The sequence below is a fragment of the Salvelinus namaycush genome, chromosome 27 (assembly GCF_016432855.1).
Source record: "Salvelinus namaycush isolate Seneca chromosome 27, SaNama_1.0, whole genome shotgun sequence".
NCBI lineage: Eukaryota > Metazoa > Chordata > Actinopteri > Salmoniformes > Salmonidae > Salvelinus > Salvelinus namaycush.
The window spans coordinates 24,001,431-24,026,831 of NC_052333.1; the positions used below are offsets into that span (position 1 = coordinate 24,001,431).

Sequence of the window (25,401 nt, forward strand, 5' to 3'; positions counted from 1 at the left end):
ACAGCTCTGTCACACAGCTCTGCACACAGCTCTGTCACACAGCTCTGTCACACAGCTCTGTCACACAGCTCTGTCACACAGCTCTGTCACATAGCTCTGTCACACAGCTCTGTCACACAGATCTGTCACACAGCTCTGCACACAGCTCTGCACACAGCTCTGTCACACAGCTCTGTCACACAGCTCTGTCACACAGCTCTGCACACAGCTCTGTCACACAGCTCTGTCACATAGCTCTGTCACACAGCTCTGTCACACAGATCTATCACATAGCTCTGTCACACAGCTCTGCACACAGCTCTGTCACACAGCTCTGTCACATAGCTCTGTCACACAGCTCTGTCACACAGCTCTGTCACACAGCTCTGTCACACAGCTCTGTCACACAGATCTGTCACACAGCTCTGCACACAGCTCTGTCACACAGCTCTGTCACACAGCTCTGTCACACAGCTCTGTCACATACCTCTGTCACACAGCTCTGTCACATAGCTCTGTCACATAGCTCTGTCACACAACATCACAATCAAAGCAATGCATCCTCTCTCTTCTATCTCTCTACTCCCTCTTTCTCTCTTTTGTCCACTATCCCTTCTTTATTTATTGGGGACTCTTTGGTTCTGTCTTCCACCTCACTATATATTCTGGATGTTCTATGCATTCTTCTTAACAACTTAACAAAATATATATGAAAAATGCTTTTAAATACTTGTTCAGATCATGCCACCATTATACTAGAATAGCCTCCTCCTCCTCCTCTTCCTCCTCCTCTCATAATGTAACTGCCCTCCTCAGCGTCCTAGCTCCCTCCTTTGTATTTTCCCTTCTCTTATTCCATCTCTTGGTCCCTGTAACTCATCTTTTAGTGTATCGTCTTATGGTGGCCACCTTCCACTCAACAACACCATTAAAGAGACAGATTAATGCCTCCATTAAATCGACCACCACGGCCGTCATCAGAGACTGAGTATATGGCTAACGGTATCAAGGATTTGATGAAGTCAGACTTAAGGTGGGCTTATAAATCAGTCACTAACAGCTGAGGAGAGGAGGGGAGGAAAGGAGGGGAGGAAAGGAGAAAAGGAGAGGGAGACGGACAGTTAAGAGAGACAGAGAAGAGGAAGATAGAGGAGCTATGTAGATTAGAATGCATCTTTGTGGGCTTGTTTCACAGACATACAGGTTTATACAACCATATTTCCACTTTGTATTAATTAACAAGCAATTTAGAGGAAACTGTGAAACTGACATGATAACTTATTTTCAGTCTTCCGGCTACAGAAGTAGAGTGAAAAGGGGCAGTCCAAAAAGAGAGTAAGAGAGAGAAAAAGAGAGAGGGAAAGAGCAAGGGAGAAAGAGCGAGAGACCGAGAGAGAGGGAGAGAGAGAGGGAGAAAGGTAGAGAGAGAATGATCAAGAGAGAGAAAGACAGGGGGAGAAAGACAGAGAGAGGTTTGGTTCATTCAAGGCTATCAGTCTCTTTCAGCCATCACATGTGCATAATGATAAAGGCTCTGCGAGCTCTGAATCCTGACCTATTTTACTCAAACTACCACAAAAATAGAGTTTGAGTTGCTGTCTTGCGCTCATGACCTCTGTTTGTCTTGTGCCCCACACCTTTCCAACCTGAAAAGCACACACTCATTAAAACGCCACATAGTGTCTTAATATATTAATATCAATTAATTGTTATTAATGTTAATCTGTTCAGCCAAACCAAAAACGATTAAATGATAAATGAGAGATTGCGCCTTGAATTACTTAATTTGCATTCATTTGTGGTGGATTCAACCATCATCCTAAACTAAAATAAAGAATATTCATATGTTAAATGCTGTCCTTAATAGTGTACAGAGTCTATTTAATTGTGTAATAGCCATCTGTTTGTTGGTTTGTTTTAATAGGGTGGTGAGTCGTGACTAGGTACTATTAAATATTTGGCAGTCTTCATCACGACTAGTACGTATGCTAACATGCTAACATGGGTCTTTCATTCTGATCTGCAGTGATCAGCTAAATGAGTCTGATGTACCAACTGCATACAGTAGCTCAGGCTAAACTTAGTGGAGAGCTGTGTCCTGTCCTCACCTGTCATCATGTTAGCATCGTACTACATTTTAAAGAATGTACTGCATGTACCTGGCTGTAGTACTTCCTGTTCTTGGCTGTACATGACTTTTTTTTAAATTGTCAATACATTCAACAAATTGAATCATGGTGACGTCGACTGGGGTCAAACACGTGATTCTCTATTTAACACAAGCACATAATTTATTTAAACAATTCCAATCATTGAGGGTTTTTGTCTCCCATCACTGCTAATCAAAGTGGCATTACAACCCTGGAATGAATCAGTAAGAGGATGAACAGTAAGCTATGACAACGAGAGAGTATCCTGATTGATGCAGAACATCACTTGAACACGAGGCTACTTCATTGAGAATAATTTGCATGAACAGTGACTGATAATGGCGTAAAAGAGTTAAGTGTTCTGGTAATGTGTCCCGTTTTTCTTCTCGACAATCTCGCCATTATTTTTGCTCTCACAACGTCGTACTTGTCAGCGACATCAATTCATTTTGTCCTCAGGGTACCATTTAGCTGTGAAATGTCAACAAACAACAGTCATCAAAGCATTGGATGAATTGCCTTGTGATTCCTCTATTTTGACCACAGTATCTGCTTATAGAGACCCTGTTCAGACAAGGGGCAACCTAGATGTCCAACACAACAGATGTTCTAAATCATGTGACTGGGTAGGGAGCAGGTAAAGAGCAGCTAGAGAACAGGAAGAACTGGCTCCCTACGTGAACAGGGTCAGAGAGGTCAAACAGCTCCTTGGTCAGTTAAGTGGTTAGTACGGTACGGTGGCCCCAGGTCAGAGGTTTAATAGCCAGAAGGCACTGTAGTAGCTAGAGAGAATGCCTCTGGGTAGTCCAACTGCAACATCCAGGAGAGCTGAGCCATCCAACTTCCCTCTAGCTAGCAGCATTAACCACCCACATACAATCGCACGCACGCACACACACACACAGACACACATACAAGCGCACGCACACACAGACACACACATACACAGTGCTGCTGTCCTCTACTGCTTACTTCCCGTCAGTCTTAGTTAGCCAGGGCCTCCGAAGGGAGAAAGCCCTTATGAAGATCTGATTAAAAATGTAAGTACCTCTAAGCACATGCCTCAGCCTCCCAGTCGATATGCTCTAATACCCGCAGGCTCTCTACTGCACCAGAAATAGGTTGTTCACCTGCTAACACTAAGATTAGTCTAATCTCAAATACCTGAATCTGCTCTGCTGAGAGAGGAGATACAGTGGATCGAGATGCATGGAGGAAGTTGTTTGTATGTGCAGATGGGAATACACACTTACATGCATTCACAGAAACACACATCCTGAAACCATTAAAACACACCACAGTGTAAAACACTTAGCAAAACACAGACAATAATAGAAATGCAGGAGTTCTCTAGTTGTCCATGATGCAGGTTTGACAGGTCTATAACTCCCACCAACCCAAATCAGCCATACAGTTGTCCATGATGCAGGTTTGACTGGTCTATAACTCCCACCAACCCAAATCAGCCATACAGTTGTCCATGATGCAGGTTTGACTGGTCTATAACTCCCACCAACCCAAATCAGCCATACAAGATACTGGAACAACTGAAGAGTTTGATTCAAAAACACTATATATCCATTTCAGAAATGTTGTTAAATGAGCTTTTATTGTTTTAATAAATTATGAAAGAGATTGGTGTGTTATTTCACTATCTAATCCTGGCAATGGGTTGTCCTGTTTGGCTCAGTTGGTAGAGCATGACACTTGTGGGTTCAATTCCACGGGGGACCAGTATGCAAAAAGTATGAAAATGTATGGACTACTGTAAGTCACTCTGGATAAGAGTGTCTGCTAAATGACTAAAACGTAAAGATGTTCAATGACACATGTATGTTTAATATCTATCACTTGGTTTCATTTCAGAGAGACAAATAATCATGTTTTTTACTAAATGCTCCGCCTCAATCTCAGAGAAATAGGTAGTACTGCTAGGTTTTGTATTGAACACGATGGGAGACAGAGAGCTGGTTTCAAGCGCAGGGCGCAGCAGGTGTTTATTGTAAAGGACCACAGGAGGAGGCAGGTAGCTGGGTCCAGGGGCAAGCAGAAGGTCATACACAGGGGTCCAAAAAGGTAACAGTACAGGCAGGGAAACGGCTAGTAACGTTGTCTGGGAGATCAGGCAATAGGTTGATTACAGGAAATCCGATAGGCTAAAGTACAGGCAGGGAATAGGCGTCGTTAGTAATGCAGGCCAAAACTATCATACACAGGACGATTAATTACGGTCAAACCCAACGCTTCGAATAGAAGTGTGTCACAAAACAAACAATACCTCACAATGATGGGGTGCAAAGAACTGAACTAAATAGTGTGTGATAATGACATACAGGTGTGTGAACAGGTGATCAGAATTCGGGTGACTGGGATCTGGAGAGTGAGCTGCTTTCAGGGGATCTATGTGTTTGAGAGTGTGAGTTGGAAAGTGGGCTGGAAAGTGAGCTGCGTTCAGGGATCTATGTGTTTGAGAGTGTGAGCTGGAAAGTGAGCTGCGTTCAGGGGATCTACGTGTTTGAGAGTGTGAGTTGGAAAGTGGGCTGGAAAGTGAGCTGCATTCAGGGGATCTACGTGTTTGAGAGTGGGAGTTGGAAAGTGGGCTGGAAAGTGAGCTGCATTCAGGGGATCTACGTGTTTGAGAGTGGGAGTTGGAAGCAGACGTTACAGGTTTTATACAGTCAAATGTAACAAATAGCTACATATTTAAAGATGTACTATGCAGAAATCGCTCCACCATTTCCTGGTTGCAAAACTTTAAGTAGGTCAACTAATTTCAGTTTATGTGACAAAACAAGCAAGTATAGTGTAGAGAATCATTGTACCATCTAAACTGTTGTACCATCAGCTGTTTAAAGCTGGTGTACAAAACCGAAAATAAAAGATGAAAAAACAAAACTTAAGAACGGGAAGTATAGATAGCGCACATAAAACTGATCTATCGCTTCTTAGATATGCTTCAATGAGAATTACAGATCTATAACTGTCACGGCTTCAATAAGTAGTGAGTGCAGGAGTCAGGCGCAGAGAGCAGGGTAGTTCAAAAGATGTCGATCTTTAATATTCCAACACAACCAGAGAGACGGTCACGCCACACACACAAGGGCGCGTAAAGTCCCAGTCCAACAAACAGGACGAAACTGATCAGGAAAAGCAACCACAAGTATAATCAAACACCACAAACAGAAAAACAAGCCCGCACAAAAGCCGGCGGGCCAACTGGGTTTAAATAGCCCACAACCAAACCTAAACACAAAACAGGTGCAACAAATCAGACACAACTAAATGAAACAGAAAAGGAGATCGGTGGCAGCTAGTAGGCCGGCGACGACGACCGCCGAGCGCCGCCCGAACAGGAAGAGGCACCATCTTCGGCGGGATTCGTGACAATAACACATATTTCTCTGTGAATTTGGTCGGGTCGCCCCAAAAAGTTACATATTGCAGCTTTAATAAAGAACTGCACAAATTATACATTTGTGACAAAATTAAATACAGTAAGTAATATGAGATCTGTATGTAAAACATTTACAATTGACATTTTAATCATTTAGCAGATGCTCTTATCCAGAGCAACTTATAGTTAGTTAGTGCATTCATCTTAAGATAACTAGGTGAGTCAACCACATATCACAGTCAAATATACAGTACACAAACATTAAATTCCAGCTAAACAATGGATATATAGCGTTTTGCAACAACAACAAAAAAATCACACACATCTAAAAATCTATTAATTAGAAATCTGAGAACAATAATATTATACACACACATGAAGGTACACATAAGCAATCATTTCTGATGAAATAACAAAAATGTGACTCGTTTCAGGAAACTAGGCGTATGTCTCAGGTCACTACTTTACAGGAGAGCGATTTGAATGTAAACTTTTTTTAATCAAAATGCGTTTCTGGGCAGAAAGGCCTTCTGGAACATGTGATCTTTCATGTGCCTTAAAAACATAAATAAAATTGTTAAATTACGAGCCTAGTTGGTTTAGCTACAGAAAAAGGCTGCAACCTTCCCGCTAGCCATGATTAGCTGAGATAATGAGTGGGCTGGACATGCCAAGAAATGAGTTCGGATTGGTCTGCCATATAGCGCACTTCTGTTTATTTGAGCTGGTCAGTATGTGTAGGTAATCCTGTCTAATGCAGATTTTTAAATGTACCGCGTAGTAGAAATGCATGTGTTGCTCTCCACTTTCTGGAGGACTGAGTTTTGAAATGAGTGGAATTAGAGTATGATAGTGTCACGTCCTGACCATAGAGAGTCCTTATTTTCTATGGTGGATTAGGTCAGGGCGTGACTGGGGGGTTAGTCTAGTTTATATTTTCTATGTGGGGTTCTAGTTTTGTTGTCTATGTTGGTGTTTGGTATGATTCCCAATTAGAGGCAGCTGGTTATCGTTGTCTCTAATTGGGGATCATATTTAAGTAGCATTTTTTCCACATGTGTTTGTGGGATATTGTTTTGAGTTAGTGCACGTAGCATCTCTGTAGTCATGGTTCGTTGTTTGTTTCTTTATTTGTTTTGTTCTAAGTTTTCACTTTAATAAATTATGTGGAAACCATATCGCGCTGCAGCTTGGTCCGATATTTATTCCAGCAAACGTGACAGATAGCTAAGGAGATGGCGAAAACACCATGGAATCTGTGACAGGGAGAAGGGTCCACCAATGATGTATACGGGTAAAATAGTCTAGCTAGCTAAATTTTCAAATATGACACGTTTCTAGTTTTGACAGAATGTCATTTTCATTTCAAGTTATAGTGTATGGTTAGCTAGCTAGCTAACGTTAGCTGGCTGGCTAGCTAGGTAACATTACGTGTATGATCTTATTATTAATATCTCAGAGCCATTTGCTTTGCTAGTTACAACCTAATGTTAGCTAGCTAACAATGAACCTGGTTGGTTAGCTACCTGCAGATTCATGCAGTGTAGTAATGTCATGAGTTGGGATTATGGTTCATTGTTTACCAAAATACATGTCTTAACAAAAGACTCCACTATGCAAATAACCATTTCAATAGAATGTCACTGTGACAACTGTTGATAGACGTAGCTGGTAAATATGCTCTGGCTATCTACTCCAAGTAGAGCACAGAATAACTGACAAATTTACGATCGCTCAACATCCGTTGAATATGGTCGGTGTCAGTAAACGTTGGCAAAAAAACATAAATTATTGCCAGCAGCACAGTAGCAGTCACCAACGCTCTGGATAACATAAAAACAGCCTAACGAGCTCTGCCTGGGCGAGTAAAATGGGCAGTGAGATGTTCTCTCATTTGTGTCTGGAAGTAGCTAGCAAGCTAGCCAACGTTAGCCAGTTAGCTTGGGCGCTTGACTGCTATTGTTGGGACAGAACGCTCAGATCAACCCTAAAAGAGATGGGTGGGGCTAAAGCTTAAGAGTGTGTGAACGATGCTGAATGGTGTAGACAAAGAAGAGCTCTCCAGTAGGTACTAAAACATTCGAAGGCCATTTTCTCAAAAGTGGGGTTACAAGTTTATCAACTTTCAAAGCAGAATTACTTTCCCATTGTTCCTCAAATGCAATGTATGATACACCATTTTTGTAGCTCTGTGTCTGCTTTTATCCAATGTACAAAACACTATTTCAAATTTGCTACATAAGACCGAATAAAGGTGGTCGGTCATAAATGTGAAACATTTGTGGATATAGTGTTTAGGAAATAAACTCTTCAACTGTAGTTCTACAAGACACTGGAAAAACTTTACCCTGAGAGAACACCACGTCGAGGCAGGCTGTGTGTGTGCTGCATGGACCCAGCACATTTTATCACACACAGTCACAAGTTCCAAGATCGGCCCACCCTGCCTGTGTGTGTGTGTGTGTGTGTGTGTGTGTGTGTGTGTGTGTGTGTGTGTGTGTGTGTGTGTGTGTGTGTGTGTGTGTGTGTGTGTGTGTGTGTGTGTGTGTGTAGTGTGTGTGTAGTGTGTGTGTAGTGTGTGTGTGTGTGTGTGTGTGTGTGTGTGTCTGGACTCGATTTTCACAGTGGAATTTCCGTTCTATGGTTCCATGGCTTGCTCAACATCCTCTTTATGGCACCCAGCATCTTATTCAATCTGGTTCGAGTGTGACCACTGAGATCGTTGAGTGCACCAACATGTTCTATACAGATTATTCACTGTAAAGCAGTGATTCTGAGCTGGAGTATTTTTTCAATTAAAAAAACTCCAGTCTGAGGTGAAACCACTAAACTAATCATTTAATCTCTGAACTACACAGAACAAAAATGTAAACCCAACATATGAAGTGTTGGTCCAATGTTTTATGAGCTGAAATAAAAGATCCCAGAAATGTTTCATATGCACATAAAGCTTATTTCTCTCACATTGGTTTACATTCCTGTTATTGAGCATTTCTCCATTGTCGAGATAATCCATCCACCTGACAGGTGTGGCATATCAAGAAGATGATTAAACAGCATGGCCCATTACACAGGTGTATCTTATGCTGGGGAAAATAAAAGGCCACTCTAAAATGTGCAGTTTTGTCACACAACACAATACCACAGATGTCTCAGGTTTTGAAGGAGCATGCAATTGGCATGCTGACTGCAGGAATGTCCACCAGAGCTGTTGGCAGATAATTTAATGTTAATTTCTCTACCATAAGCTGCCTCCAATGTCGTTTTAGAGAATTTGGCAGTATGTCCAACTGGCCTCACAACTGCAGACCACGTGTAACCACGCCAGCCCAGGACCTCCACATCCTGCTTCTTCCCCTGCTGGATCGTCTGAGACCAGCCACCCAGACATCTGATGAAACGGAGGAATATTTCTGTCTGTAGTAATGCTCTTTTGTGGCCCACTCATGGCTACGCCCCTGCCCAGTCACATGAAATCCATAGATTCGGGCCTAATGAATTAATTTAAATTGACTGATTTCCTTATATGAACTGTAATTCAGTAAAACTGTTGAACTGATTGCATGTTGCTTTTATATTTTTCTTCAGTATTTTTTTCTTCAATAAGACTATTGGTTGATTTTGTGGTCTCAAACCAGTCCGTTTCTTACCATTCTTCATCACGAATATGGGCAAAATTGAATTATTGACAATGAAAAGGTTTGGAATGATGTTCCCTTGACTAAACGCTCTACTGTTCTTCTTCCTCTATCCAACTCCAATGTCCTGAAGCTTTTATAGTAGATCAACTCTTATCAACTGAGGGGACAAAGGGGTCATCTGGATCGAATCCTGTGCTGTCTACGACTAGTGGCAATCCACACACACACAAACAAGCATGCACACACACACAAACACACACACACACACACACACACACACACACACACACACCACCCCCCTTTCTTTCCGTTGTACCAACACTTTCTGTCTCTTCCCTTCTCTTTTTTTCCCTTCTCATAAATAAATACTCCAGTCTGATGTGAAACAACTAAACGACTAAAACCAGGTAGAAAGGGATTAAATCCTTTCAAAAAATGTATATAAAGCTACTAGCAGTGCTATTTAGTGAATTTGGCCCCCAGGTGGTGATGGGAGGCAAAAACACCTTCACTATGCTGATCCTCAACACAGGGGCCCCACAAGGGTGCATGCTCAGCCCCCTCCTGTAATCCCTGTTCACCCATGACTGCGTGGCCACACACGCCTCCAACTCAGTCATCAAGTTTACAGATTTAACAACAGTGGTAGGCCTGATTACCAACAACGACGAGACAGCCTACAGGGAGGCCCTGGCGGAGTGGTTCCAGGAAAATAGCCTCTCCCTCAACGTCAACAAAATGAAGGAGCTGATCGTGGACTTCAGGAGACAGCAGAGGGAGAACGCCTCCATCCACGTGGATGGGGCCGCAGTGGAGAAGGTGAAAAGCTTCAAGGTTCTCTGCGTACACATCACTCACAATCTGAAATGGTCCACCCATGCAAACAGTGTGGTGAAGAAGGCGTAACAACGCCTCTTCAACCTCAGGAGGCTGAAGAAATTCGGCTTGGCCCCAAAGTCCCTCACAAACTTTTACAGACACTCCATTGACAGCATCCTGTCAGGCTGCTTCACTGCCTGGTAAGGCAACTGCACCGTCCACAACCGCAGGGCTCTCCAGAGGGTGGTGCGGTCAGCCCAACGCATCACTGCCTGCCCTTCAAGACATCTACACCCCCCGGTGTCACAGGATGGCCAAGGAGATCATCAAGGACCTCAGTCACCCGAGCTACAGGCTGTTCACATCTCTATCATCCAGAAGGCGAGGTCAGTACAGGTGCATCAAATCTGGGACAAAGAGACTGAAAAACAGCTTCTATCTCACGGCCATCAGACTGTTAAATAGCCATCACTAGCCGGCCTCCACCCAGTACCCTGCCCTGAACTTAGTCACGGTCACTAGCCGGCCTCCACCCAGTACCCTGCCCTGAACCTAGTCACTGTCACTAGCCGGCCTCCACCCAGTACGCTGCCCTGAACCTAGTCACGGTCACTAGCCGGCCTCCACCAGGTTAATCAACCCTGCACCTTAGAGGCTGCTGCCCTGTGTACATACACATGGAACCATGGTCACTTTAATAATGTTTACATACTGTTTTACCCATTTCATACTGTATGTATATACTGTATTCTAGTCAATGCCATCCTATTCAACTACGGTGGCTTGCGAAAGTATTCACCCTCCTTGGTATTTTTCCTATTTTGTTGCCTTACAACCTGGAATTAAAATGGATTATTTGATGCTTTGTATATTTTGATTTACACAACATGCCTACCACTTTGAAAATGCAAAATATTTTGTATATTTTTCTATTTTCACAATATTTTTTACTGTGAAACAAACAAGAAATAAGACAAAAAAACTGAAAACATGAGCTTGCATAAGTATTCACCTCCCCCAATGTCAATACTTTGTAGAGCCACCTTTTGCAGCAATTAGAGCTGCAAGTATCTTGGAGAATGTATCTGTAAGCTTGGCACATCTAGCCACTGGGATTTTTGCCCATTCTTCAAGGCAAAACTGCTCCAGCTCCTTCAAGTTGGATGGGTTCTGCTGGTGTACAGCAATCTTGCTTGGAAAGACAGTACCGTGCAGTATCGAAAAGCCCTCACTGCTGCTCGATCATCCTATTTTTCCAACTTAATTGAGGAAAATAAGAACAATCCGAAATGTATTTTTGATACTGTCGCAAAGCTAACTAAAAAGCAGCATTCCCCAAGTGAGGATGGCTTTCATTTCAGCAGTAATAAATTCATTAACTTCTTTGAGGAAAAGATCAGGATCATTAGAAAGCAAATTACGGACTCCTCTTTAAATCTGCGTATTCCTCCAAAGCTCAGCTGTCCTGAGTCTGCACAACTCTGCCAGGACCTAGGATCAAGAGAGACACTCAAGTGTTTTAGTACTATATCTCTTGACACAATGATGAAAATAATCATGGCCTCTAAACCTTCAAGCTGCAAACTGGACCCTATTCCAACTAAACTACTGAAAGAGCTGCTTCCTGTGCTTGGCCCTCCTATGTTGAACATAATAAACGGCTCTCTATCCACCGGATATGTACCAAACTCACTAAAAGTGGCAGTAATAAAGCCTCTCTTGAAAAAGCCAAATCTTGACACAGAAAATATAAAAAACTATCGGCCTATATCGAATCTTCCATTCCTCTCATAATTTTTAGAAAAAGCTGTTGCGCAGCAACTCACTGACTTCCTGAAGACAAACAATGTATACGAAATGCTTCAGTCTGGTTTTAGACCCCATCATAGCACTGAGACTGCACTTGTGAAGGTGGTAAATGACCTTTTAATGGCGTCCGACCGAGGCTCTGCATCTGTCCTCGTGCTCCTAGACCTTAGTGCTGCCTTTGATACCATCGATCACCACATTATTTTGGAGAGATTGGAAACCCAAATTGGTCTACACGGACAAGTTCTGGCCTGGTTTAGATCTTATCTGTCGGAAAGATATCAGTTTGTCTCTGTGAATGGTTTGTCCTCTGACAAATCAACTGTACATTTCGGTGTTCCTCAAGGTTCCGTTTTAGGACCACTATTGTTTTCACTATAAATTTTACCTTTTGGGGATGTCATTCAGAACAGGTGTATATATACTGAGATCATGTGATAGATCATGTGACACTTAGATTGCATACAGGTGGACTTTATCTAACTAATTATGTGACTTCTGAAGGTAATTGGTTGAACCAGATCTTATTTAGGGCATTCATAGCAAAGGGGATGAACACATATGCACGCACCACTTTTCATTTTTTTTTTTTTTTTTATGTTTTTGAAACAAGTGATTTTTTTCATTTCACCAATTTGGACTATTTTGTGTATGTTCATTACATGAAATCCAAATAAAAATCCATTTAAATTACAGGATGTAATGCAACAAAATAGGAAAAACGCCAAGAGGGATGAATACTTTTGCAAGGCACTGTATTGCTGTACATATTCTATTTTATCCACGTTTTCTTCACATATACATGTATGACATATTCGATCCACATACAGTCCATAATGTATATACATCCCGTCACATACACATATATATATATATATGTATTTATACTCCGGACTTCGACATTGCTCGTCCTAACATTTCTCTATTTCTTAATTCCATTCTTATACTTTAGATTTGTGTGTATTGTTGTGTGTTGTTAAATATTACTGCACAGTTGGAGCTAGGAACACAAGCATTTCGCTACCGCCGCAATAACATCTGTTAAATGTGTGTATCCAACCAATAACATCTGTTAAATGTATGTATGTAACCAATAACATATGTTAAATATGTGTATGTAACCAATAACATCTGTTAAATGTATGTATGTAACCAATAACATCTGTTAAATATGTGTATGTAACCAATAACATCTGTTAAATGTATGTATGTAACCAATAACATATGTTAAATATGTGCATGTAACCAATAACATCTGTTAAATATGTGTATGTAACCAATAACATCTGTTAAATATGTGTATGTAACCAATAACATCTGTTAAATATGTGTATGTAACCAATAACATATGTTAAATATGTGTATGTAACCAATAACATCTGTAAAATATGTGTATGTAACCTATAACATCTGTTAAATATGTGTATGTAACCAATAACACATGTTAAATATGTGTATGTAACCAATAACATATGTTAAATATGTGTATGTAACCAATAACATCTGTAAAATATGTGTATGTAACCTATAACATCTGTTAAATATGTGTATGTAACCAATAACACATGTTAAATGTATGTATGTAACCAATAACACATGTTAAATATGTGTATGTAACCAATAACACATGTTAAATATGTGTATGTAACCAATAACATATGTTAAATATGTGTATGTAACCAATAACATCTGTAAAATATGTGTATGTAACCTATAACATCTGTTAAATATGTGTATGTAACCAATAACACATGTTAAATATGTGTATGCAACCAATAACATATGTTAAATATGTGTATGTAACCAATAACATATGTTAAATATGTGTATGTAACCAATAACATATGTTAAATATGTGTATGTAACCAATAACATCTGTTAAATATGTGTATGCTTTCCAACACTTGTCTTCCCTCCTCTTTTTCTCCTCCATCCATTTCCCTCCATTCAAAAGACTTGAGGTGATAGGATGGATCTCTAGAGTCTCGTTCTCAGACAAGAACCCCCCACTCCTCCTTCCGCCATCCCTCCATTCATCCCTCCGTCCCCCGTCGTGGACTCGGTGCCAAGCCCGCCAACTCGAGAGCTCTCTCTCCTTCTGCTGTGTCTGTGATAATAACAATAACATGGAAGTGATGCAGAGAGCTTTCTGTTGAACCCACGCCAACCAGCCTGGCTAGCACAGCACAGGGAACCTCTCTAAGGCATCATTCACACTACAGGGCCTGCTCAACACATTAGATCCACACTACAGGGCCTGCTCAACACATTAGATCCACACTACAGGGCCTGCTCAACACATTAGATCCACACGACAGGGCCTGCTCAACCCGTTAGATCCACAATACAGGGCCTGCTCAACCCGTTAGATCCACACTACAGGGCCTGCTCAACCCGTTAGATACACACTACAGGGCCTGCTCAACCCGTTAGATCCACAATACAGGGCCTGCTCAACCCGTTAGATACACACTACAGGGCCTGCTCAACCCGTTAGATCCACACTACAGGGTCTGCTCAACACATTAGATCCACAATACAGGGCCTGCTCAACCCATTAGATCCACAGTACAGGGCCTGCTCAACCCATTAGATCCACAGTACAGGGCCTGCTCAACCCATTAGATCCACACTACAGGGCCTGCTCAACCCATTAGATCCACACTACAGGGCCTGCTCAACCGTTAGATCCACACTACAGGGCCTGCTCAACCCATTAGATCCACACTACAGGGCCTGCTTAACCCGTTAGATCCACACTACAGGGCCTGCTCAACCCGTTAGATACACACTACAGGGCCTGCTCAACCCGTTAGATACACACTACAGGGCCTGCTCAACCCATTAGATCCACACTACAGGGCCTGCTCAACCCGTTAGATCCACACTACAGGGCCTGCTCAACCCATTAGATCCATACTACAGGTCCTGCTCAACCCGTTAGATCCACACTACAGGGCCTGCTCAACCCATTAGATCCATACTACAGGTCCTGCTCAACCCATTAGATCCACACTACAGGGCCTGCTCAACCCGTTAGATCCACACTACAGGGCCTGCTCAACCCATTAGATCCACACTACAGGGCCTGCTCAACCCATTAGATCCACACTACAGGGCCTGCTCAACCCATTAGATCCATACTACAGGTCCTGCTCAACCCATTAGATCCACACTACAGGGCCTGCTCAACCCATTAGATCCACACTACAGGGCCAAAGCAAACTGTACTGCGCTGGCTCTGATATTTTCTTTTCACATAGTCCTTTTTTCAACATGGTTCCAGCAGCTATGGTGTCTGTATAACCAGGCCAGTACAGCTCGGGTTAGGCCCTATTGTGTGACTCAGGCTTAAGCCTGTACCGTAGGTTTCACCATCTCCCAAGCTAGCTACACACTGGGCACAGACGACAATTCATTGAAATGACGTGGAAACAACGTTGATTCAACCAGTGTGTGCCCAGTGGGTAACCACCAATACTCTGCCTCTCTTTTCAAAGCAAAAAATTGATATGTATTTTGCATGATGAAAATACATATCCATATTATGATTTGTGTTATGGCGGTGTGAGTTATATAAGCTATAAAAATATATGATCAGAGATTTTAAAATGTATGTCATGTTTAAATATGATATATAAGGCCACTTTTCCGTATTGGCTCTTCTCCATTCTGTTCTGCTAGGGGCTGGTTTAAGGTTGATTTAAGATGAAATTGTCAACCCTGTTACGGTCAACCTTGTTACATTATTTGGTACTTAATAGGCACGTACCTCTTGACTTTTTTTTCTAAAGTTGATCATGTGCTCTTTATGACATAAAGTACAAATTTGGTGAAATCAAATTTTTTGGGGACCAAGTTACACTTCTCAAAAGGCACCGAAATAGTGGAACGAACCATTTCACAACAGTTATTACAGACTGCTTTTAATAACCAGCAGCTACCACTGTGTCTGATTTGATCATCCTGCCATCCATCCATCCATCTACGTTTCTTCTCTTATTCATCTCATCAACAACTTAGTGATGTGGATGATAATGTTTAACGTACAGTGTGTGTGTGTATGTGTGTGTGTGTGCGTGTGTGTGTGTGTGTGTGTGTGTGTGTGTTTTCACATGTGCGTGTGTGTTTGTTTCTGTGCGAGTGTGTGTTTTTATGTGCTTAAAATCGTATTAAACCCATTGCCAACTGTTACAGACCATCATGTGCATGCCTGTTTTTAATACTGTTATTAAGATTGAATCAAGTTGTTTTCACCCTCCCAGCCTATCAGATCACTGCCAAACCAGCCAATCAAAGCCCTTGTTACACACAAAGCCCTGCAGAGGAATCTGAGCTGGCATACAGCTATGCATCCCTGGGCAGCACGCACACACACACACACACACACACACACACACACACACACACACACACACACACACACACACACACACACACACACACACACACACACACACACACACACACACACACACACACACACACACAGGGCCTGGAGAATTAAGCCTATTTTAAATCCTATTTAAAACCTAACCCTAACAATTGGAGTACTCCTATCCACTGTACTTACTTACACCTAAATTAAATGATGATTTCATTTATATTAATTATTTCTCTTAATACCGCTGTCTTTCTCAGAATGTTATGATTGTCGTATATTGAATGAGAGAGATGCCAGGGAAGGCGGAATGATAAAACGTACGTGTCTGAGTGTGTGTGTGTGTAACGGTGCCGGAGGGGATGGCTGCCGTTTTATGGGCTCTTAACCAACCGTGCTATTTTGTTTGGTTTTTTTGCATTGTTTGTAACTTATTTTGTACAACAAATCAAATGTTGTTGCTACCGTCTTTTATGACTGAAAAGAGCTTCTGGACATCAGAACAGCAATTACTCACCTTGAACTGGACTAATCATTTTTCTTTGAGTCGAACGAGAGGGATTTACTCCAGACACCCGACGAGGCCATCATCCCAGTCATTCGCAGGAGAAAAGACGGAGTTATCGCATGAAGGAGATCAGGGTACCTTGTAAGGATCCGGGGATGAGTGTCAAATCTGCCTTTGCCATCGGTACTATTGGCCAACGTACAATCACTGGATTATAAAGTGGACAAACTACAAGCACGTATATCCTACCAATGGGACATTAAAAACTGTAATATCTTATGTTTCACCGAGTCGTTGCTGAACAATGACATGATTAACATACAGCTGGCAGGTTACACACTGTATCGGCAGGATAGAACAGCAGCCTCTGGCAAGACAAGGGGAGGCGGTCTATGTATATTTGAAAAACAACAGCTGGTGCACGATATCTAAGGAAGTCTTGAGGTTTTGCTAGCCTGAGACAGAGTATATCATGATAAGCTGTAGACCACACTATCTACCAAGAGAGTTTTCATCTATATTCTTCGTAGCTGTCTATTTACCACCACAAACCGATGGTGGCACAAAGAACGCACTCAAAGAGCTGTATAAGGCCATAACCAAACAGGAAAAAGCTCATCCAGAGGCGGCGCTCCTAGTGGCCGGGGACTTTGATGCAGGGAACTTAAATCCATTTTACCTCATTTGTAACAGCATGTTAAATGTGCAACCAGAGTGAAAAAAACTCTAGACCACCTTTACTCCACACACACGCATACAACGTTCTCCCTCGCCCTTCATTTGGCAAATCTGACCATAATTCTATCCTACTGATTCCTACTTACAAGCAATAACTAAAGCAGGAAGCACAAGTGACTCGATCAATAAAAAAGTGGTCAGATGAAGCAGATGCTAAGCTACAGGACGGTTTTGCTAGCACAGAATGTAATATGTTCTGGGACTCTTCCGATGGCATTGAGGAGTACACCACATCAGTAACTGGCTTCATCAATAAGTGCATTGATGATGTCGTCCCCACAGTGACTGTACATACATACCCCAACCAGAAACCATGGATTACAGGCAACATTCGCACTGAGCTAAAGGGTAGAGCTGCCACTTTCAAGGAGCGGGACTCTAACCCGGAAGCTTGTAAGAAATCCCGCTCTGCCGTCCAATGAACCATCAAACAGGCAAAGCGTCAATACAGGACTATGATCGAATCGTACTACACTGGCTCAGACGCTCATTGGATGTGGCAGGGCTTGCAAACTATTACAGACTACAAAGTGAAACACAGCCAAGAGCTGCCCGGTGACACGAACCTGCCAGATGAGCTAAATTACTTCTATGCTTGCTTCGAGGCAAGTAACACTGAAACATGCATGAGAGCATCAGCTGTTCCGGACGACTGTGTGATCAGGCTCCCTGTAGCCGATGTGAGTAAGACCTTTAAACAGGTCAACATTCACAAGGCCGCAGGGCCAGATGGATTAGCAGGACGTGTACTCCGAGCATTCGCTGACCAACTGGCAAGTGTCTTCACTGACATTTTCAACCTCTCCCTGTCTGAGTCTGTAATACCAGTATATTTCAAGCAGACCACCATAGTCCCTGTGCCCAAGAACACTAAGCACTCATGTCTGTAGCCATGAAGTGCTTTAAAAGGCCGGTCATGGCTCACATCAACACCATCATCCCAGAAACCCTGGACCCACTCCAATTTGGATACCGCTCCAACAGATGACGCAATCTCTATTGCACTCCACACTGCCCTTTCCCATTTGGACAAAAGCAACACCTATGTGAGAATGCTATTCATTGACTACAGCTCAGTGTTCGACTCCATAGTGCCCTCAAAGCTCATCACTAAACTAAGGACCCTGGAACTAAACACCTCCCTCTGCAACTGGATTCTGGACTTCTTGATGGGCCGCCCCCCAGGTGGTAAGGGTAGGTAACAACACATCTGCCACGCTGATCCTCAACACGGGGGCCCCTCAGGGGTGCGTGCTCAGTCCCCTCCTGTACTCCCTGTTCACCGATGACTGCATGGCTAGGCACGACTCCAACACCATCATTAAGTTTGCCGATGACAGAATAGTGGTAGGCCTGATCACCGACAATGACAAGACAGCCTATAGGGAGGAGGTCAGAGACCTGGCCGTGTGGTGCCAGGACAACAACCTCTCCCACAACGTGATCAAGACAAAGGTGATGATTGTGGACTACAGGAAAAGGTGGAACGAGCTTGCCCCTATTCTCATCGACATGGCTGTAGTGGAGCAGGTTGAGAGTTTCAAGGTCCTTGGTGTCCACATCACCAAGAATCTAACATGGTCCAGTCACAAAAAGACAGTTGTGAAGAGAGCACGACAAAACCTATTGCTCCTCAGGAGACTGAAAAGATTTGGCATGGGTCCTAAGATCCTCAAAAGGTCTACAGCTGCACCATCGAGAGCATCCTGACTGGTTGCATCACTGCCTGGTATGGCAACTGCTCGGACTTCGACCGCAAGGCACTACAAAGGGTAGTGGGTACGGCCCAGTACATCACTAGGGCCAAGTTTCCCTCCATCCAGGACCTCTATACCAAGGGGTGTCAGAAGAAGGCCCTAAAAATTGTCAAAGACTCCAGACACCCTAGTCATAGACTGTTCTCTCTGTTACCGCACGGTAAGCGGTACCGGAGCGTCAAGTCTAGGTCCAAGTGGCTTCTAAACAGCTTCACTTTAATAACTCTACCTACATGTACATATGACCTCAATTACCTCGACTAACCAGTGCCCCCAAGCATTGACTCTGTACCGGTACCCCCTGTATATAGCCTCGCTATTGTTATTTTACTGCTGCTCTTTAATTATTTTTTAGGGTTAGAATTAGGTTTAGGGTTAGTTTTAGGGTTAGGCTTTGGGTTAGTTTTAGGGTTAGGTTTTCAGGTTAATGTTAGGGTTAAGGTTGAGGCGGCAGGTAGCCTAGTTGGTAAAGCGCTGGGCCAGTAACCAAAAGTTTGCTGGATCGAATCCCTGAGCTGACAAGCTAAAAATCTGTTGTTCTGCCCCGGAACAAGGCAGTTAACCCACTGTTCCCTGGTAGGCTGTCATTGTAAATAAGAATTTGTTCTTAATTGACTTGCCTAGTTAAATAAATAAAAAGGTTAGGGGTTATGTAAAATATGATTTTGAATGGGACTGAATTGTGTGCCACAAGGTTAGTTGTACAATACTGTATGTGTGTTTGTTTACCAGAAAACCAGAACAAAGTGATAGTTAGGAAGATGAGGGGTGTATTAAACAGTGTAACCTCTGTGTATACACCAGGTGGTTGACTCAAAACAAGCCCTAAAGAAAACCAAAGCTAAACTACATGACCTAAAATAGGTGAGTGCAATCTGTGTAGAATTGATCGTCTTGATAATCCCTTTGGAAAATATGAGCAAATATTCAAATCTATATTAGGGCTTGGAGAGGTCGGAACTAGGCCTATATGACTTGAACAAATAGGCCCTATAGAATAAATAATCCAGTCCACAAACATTTTGCCAATATAATCCTCACACAAAATGTGCGGTAAACTAAAGTAGATTACACAAACTCTCGTCTAGATTTTAATTTAAAGGATCATCTCTATTTTCCTATTTTGTGGAGTATTATCAAATTGCATAGCCCTTGCGTAATTTTACAACGCGCGCAATGAATAGAAGTGGACGGGTATAGCTCTTGTTCGTTGAGGGTTAACCCAGACTAGCCAAACGGAGTGGCTCGTGCGTGAACACAAGGAACAAGGAACACTCCTGACTTTCTGTGCCCAGCGTGACTCGTTATTCCTCTCTACATATGGCTTGAGAGCCAGAGATGTAACAACGTTGAGTTCGAACGGAACATGCCGTCACGCAGTCACTTCTACAGTCAGATAATCTCCTTATAATAAAATCATGACATGGACACGTCACAGTGAAGTGCGCAAACAGTATTTTCCACCATAGCACAAACAAAGCGTTTATATTGGTACTGATTTGCTCTGCTCCGCTATGCATAGCCTATAGACTGTAAAATAGGATGAACCCAGTAACCCCTCTCCGCCTCCCTCAGTCCCATCTCACCGCCCCTTTCTACACACTGACTGACTGGAAAGTAGCGGTGGTGATTGTGGGGAATTGCGAAAACCATACATCGTTAAGTAATTTGCTTTAACCATCAGCTGAGAGCTGTCCATTTTTATGGCTGAAGACTGAACAACCATGTGTGGTTATAAGATGCACAACCCAAATGAAGTGATCAAGGTCTAAAATGGATTTTATGGAAATACTGACATATAGGCTACCCCCTATCAACACACACCATCATCATATAGAGGCTAATTATTATGAATTTCAACTAGGCTATGTTACTGTACCTTCCATCCAGCTGAACTATTGCTGTCGCCTTTATCCTTGAAATAAGGGACAAAGCGCACCATCCAATCGTAAACCTGCGACAGAGTGAGTCTCTTCTCAGGGGCACTCTCAATGGCACGCGTGATGAGGTCCGCGTACGACTGGTTTCCCCACGCGTTCCTCCGGGACGACTTGGCTTTGCGCAGCTGACCGGCCACGTCGAGGGCAGCCCCAGACATGCATGTAGGAGCGCCGGCTGCGATGGGGACCGGGGCGCCGGCTGGATGTTTGAGCTCCGCGGGTGCGCCACCTCTTCCGTCGGCTGCTCCACCGCGGCATGCCGGCACGTTGTACTGAAGCTGCTCCAGTTTGACAGATGCCAGGGGCAGACCTCGATTTGCTTCATCCACTCCCCGAGGGAAATCCTCCGGACACGTCGGCAGCGGCCAAGTGCATGACCGCGGCCGGCCCTCCGGCTCGTATTCAGGATTGATTCCAACCTGATGCGCGTCCATGCCGTTATTCTCCATCATTAGCATCTATCCTCTTGGATTAACGCCGAAAAGGCAAGGTCACAAAGAAATAAAAAATCCACTATTATCCTCCAACTGCCTTTGGAATTGTTCAAATAGCCCAAATGTGTCTACTTGCCTACAAGCAACTGCTACTGACTGATAGAAAAATATGATAAACCAATATCAAAAAGCCAGGAGAGGCGTGGAGTAGGATCATTCTGGAAGAGCATGTATTCTCTATGCAGTATCAGAACAGACCATGAACAACATGCATCCGGCCGCCGGGTGCGCGCAGCACAATAAATAAACCAGGTCCAGGTGATGGTTAAAAATGCATTCTCAAACCCATGTCCAGATTCAGAGTCAGCAACACGGAATTGGTAAATTGTGATTAACCTAATGTCCCTTTGAAAACCACTCGGCTGCAGCAACAGTTGATTCCCTTGACCAACCGTTGGACTGGCAGGGCTGGATAATATATTCGATAAAACCCCAGAATTAAAGCCAAATTAATTTGACTTTCTTTCACGAAGTCTGCTCACGCTCACTGTTTCTTTCGTCTGGAATCTCCTCTCCTCTCCGTCTCCTCTGCAGATTGGTGTCCGGCTTTCACTCACACGCAAGCGCGCACCCGAAAACAACACACACACTCATAGCTGTTGGTAACACACTGACTAACTGCGCGAGCTGCGCGCAATTACTCCGCTTATAAATAAGCTTGCTCTATGAATCATTTACAACCCGCAAAATTCCAAACGAAAAAAGTGTCGGCTCGTGGAGCATGCTCTGTTTGTCTTCCTTCTCTCACGCGACGAAGACGCCCCGCTATAAGTGCATTACATGCAATTAACCTCCCTTATTTCGTTAGATTTGTTGATTATTACCATACCCTATTCCTTCCACCGTGTTCCACACGGTACACCAGTGTGTATCCGTCAGTGAGGCTTGATTATCAAGTGACTAAACTGTAGCGTTGAATAAATGAGTGCTGCTTACACATAATTATATGAGACTTGGATCAAGTCACTCCCTCTATAACAGGTTTAGCGAAAGGGAATGTCCATTTTATTCTGTATACAACATCGTTTCACATTGATATCCCATATAGAGAATAAAGGCATTCATGCATTTTTATTCACAGTTCATAAAATATCTTGAGAAATGTGATTGCATTGTTTCATTGATGTTTATTGCTTTGGGAATAAACAAGAATGCTTAAATAAAATAGCAGTTGACGTGGTGTGCTTAAGCCATCCGATTTGTGATGCTCTTCCATGTGCTGCATGTGATGTCAGTCAGTGGTCAGATGTCTACCTGTTGATGCGATAGACTGGGATAAGCATGACATATTCACCTCAAGAGTGCCGCATTTATAAACCTCTTAATCAAATCAAATTAAACGGTATTAGTCACATGCGCCGAATACAACAGGTGTAGTAGACCTTACAGTGAAATGCTTACTCACGAGCCCCTAACCAACAATGCAGTTAAAAAAAAATACGGATAAGAATAAGAAATAAAAGTAACAAATAATTAAAGAGGAGCAGTAAAATAACAATAGCGAGACTATATACAGGGGGGTACCCGTACAGAGTCAATGTGTGGGCACCGGTTAGTTGAGGTACATGAAGGTAGAGTTATTTAAGTGACTATGCCGTATTGTGCACGTCAGTTCAGTAACATTAACTGCCAACACTGTATTGAATAATTATAATATGTAATTATTACCGGGTTAATTAATGCTACAAATAAATATTTCTTCATTTATGCATGAACGTCTAGCAGATTCCCTACGCAGATTCCCTATGCATTGCAGTCAGACAAGAAAGTCAGAAAAGTCTCAATTACATATCCTTTGAAATAATAATTGTCTCCCGGTTTCGTTTCATACCATCCTTTCTCAGTACGGGTGTTTTCCTCCAGCAGAGAGAGAGAAAGGCGGAAGCGACATTGTGAATGTCACACTCATTTGGCGCCCGCGGGCTGAACCCTCATTGGGTTCAAGTTGTGGGGTATCCATACTGATCTCCTTCCAACTAATAGTGTCTCTCTACATATATGCATTGACTGTTATTCTATCAAATTAATGGTTATTTGACTGTTATGCACCTGAAGTTTGATATGAAGTTATTATATTACTTGCTACTATATTATATTATGTTCTACTTTATAATTTTCTATTCTACTTGATTGAATTATATTCTACTATATTCTATTCTACTATACTCTATTCTATAATATATTCTATTCTATAACCCCATTACCCTTTTTCAATGGAAAATTCCCCAGTGGTGGGTGGTGATGTTACCCCAACTATTGACAGCTTGGTTGTCAGGGGAAACCATATCCTCAAATGCTCCTATAGTGGAATGCTTTCATGGTGACTAAACGAGTCTATCACAACATGAGATGTGAAAAGAGAGAGGGGTGGGAGAAGAGGAGGGAAGGAGAGGGTGAGAGTGACAGAGGGAAAGAGAGAGAGAGAGTGGGGGGGCAATAAAAGGAGGGGGAGAGAGTGGAACAAGAGGGAGAGAGGGGAAGGAGAGAGGGAGGAAGGGAGAAGGTGTGTGTGAGAGAAGGGAAGAGCGAGAAGAGGAGGAAGAGTAGAGTGCAAGAGAGTGAAGGAGAGGGAGAAAAAAAACAGAAGGGGAGGAGGGAGCGAGAAGAGGAGGGGAGGAGATGGGGAAAGAAAGAGAGAGAGGGGGATAAATGAGGGAGCGATGCTGTAAATGAGAAACAAAGGGGTAATTCAAAACACATGGCCCCTGCCCTGCGGTCTGGAGAGGATATTTTTATGCACCACAGTGAAGTTGTAACTGGAATGCGGTGTGACTCCTATCCTATGGAATGCAAACACTGAGCCACTGCCAGCTGAGTTGAGTGGAGCTGAGTTGAGTCGATGTGTGTAGTGATCTGGTGTGGCCCGTAGCAAACTAAGCTGTGGGCATTGGCACTGACAAACAACCATGGAAGCTCCAGCTCCAGAGTCAGACAACAACAACTATAACAACAAAAGGAAATGAATCAGTATGAGAAGATCTTTGAACCAATCAACTGCCAGTAGTAATCCTGGCTGACTAGCTGGCTTAGGTAGAAAGGTTACACTGTAAAAAATATCCTGCTGTTTTTCTGGTAACTTACTGGCAGCCAGTTACCTGTAGATTACTTTTTTTTAAAGTACACTATGTTACCGTACATTTCAAAGGAGCTTTAGTTTAACAGCACATTACTGTAAAGTTTACAGTAATGTACTGTTAAATCAAAGTTTCTTTGGAATTTACTCTAACCTAATGTACATTATTATTATTGTTTTCATGTTCATTACTGTAATAAAGGTATATTATGTCACGGTAAATTCCAAAGAAACTTTAGTTTAACAGCAGATTACTGTAAAAAAAAAAAAAAAAAAAGTAACTTACAGGTAACTGGCTGCCAGTAAGTTACCGTTAAAACGACAGGATTTTTTCACAGTGTAACCTACCTAAGACAGCTAGTCAGCCAGGGTTACTACTGATGTGTTTACTGGGACATGGTGATGATGTCACTCCCACCCTTGTGTTGAGCAACAACGCCCGACTGACTGACTACAGCTCTAATTAGGCATGTCAGAAGAGTAGACTAACACTGTACAAAAGGTGAGGCATGTCCACTGAACATAACAATAATTATAGGTCATGGGACACAGTCTGGACCACTCAATATTTGCCATAAAAATCAGGGTCGTTGTCCCGTTGTCCTCTCCTTTTTAAAAACCCTTCCAGATTTGACTTTGAGAGCCAGACTGCATTCTGGCTCTGTACTGTTTAGGTACTCAAATGTGAGCCCAATCTTTGCTCTAAAGCCCCTTAACA

At 42.7% G+C, this 25,401-nt stretch overlaps 1 protein-coding gene across 1 annotated transcript in view; it reads right to left on the reverse strand.

The window, feature by feature from the left end:
* Positions 1 to 21,691, reverse strand: part of LOC120022594 (forkhead box protein O6-like) — a 53,599-nt gene extending 31,908 nt beyond the window's left edge. The window contains exon 1 of the mRNA XM_038966564.1: positions 21,056 to 21,691. Coding sequence (XP_038822492.1) covers positions 21,056 to 21,574 — 519 coding nt within the window. The 5' untranslated portion in view covers positions 21,575 to 21,691. The remainder of the gene's footprint in view (positions 1 to 21,055) is intronic.
* Positions 21,692 to 25,401: the final 3,710 nt, after the last annotated feature.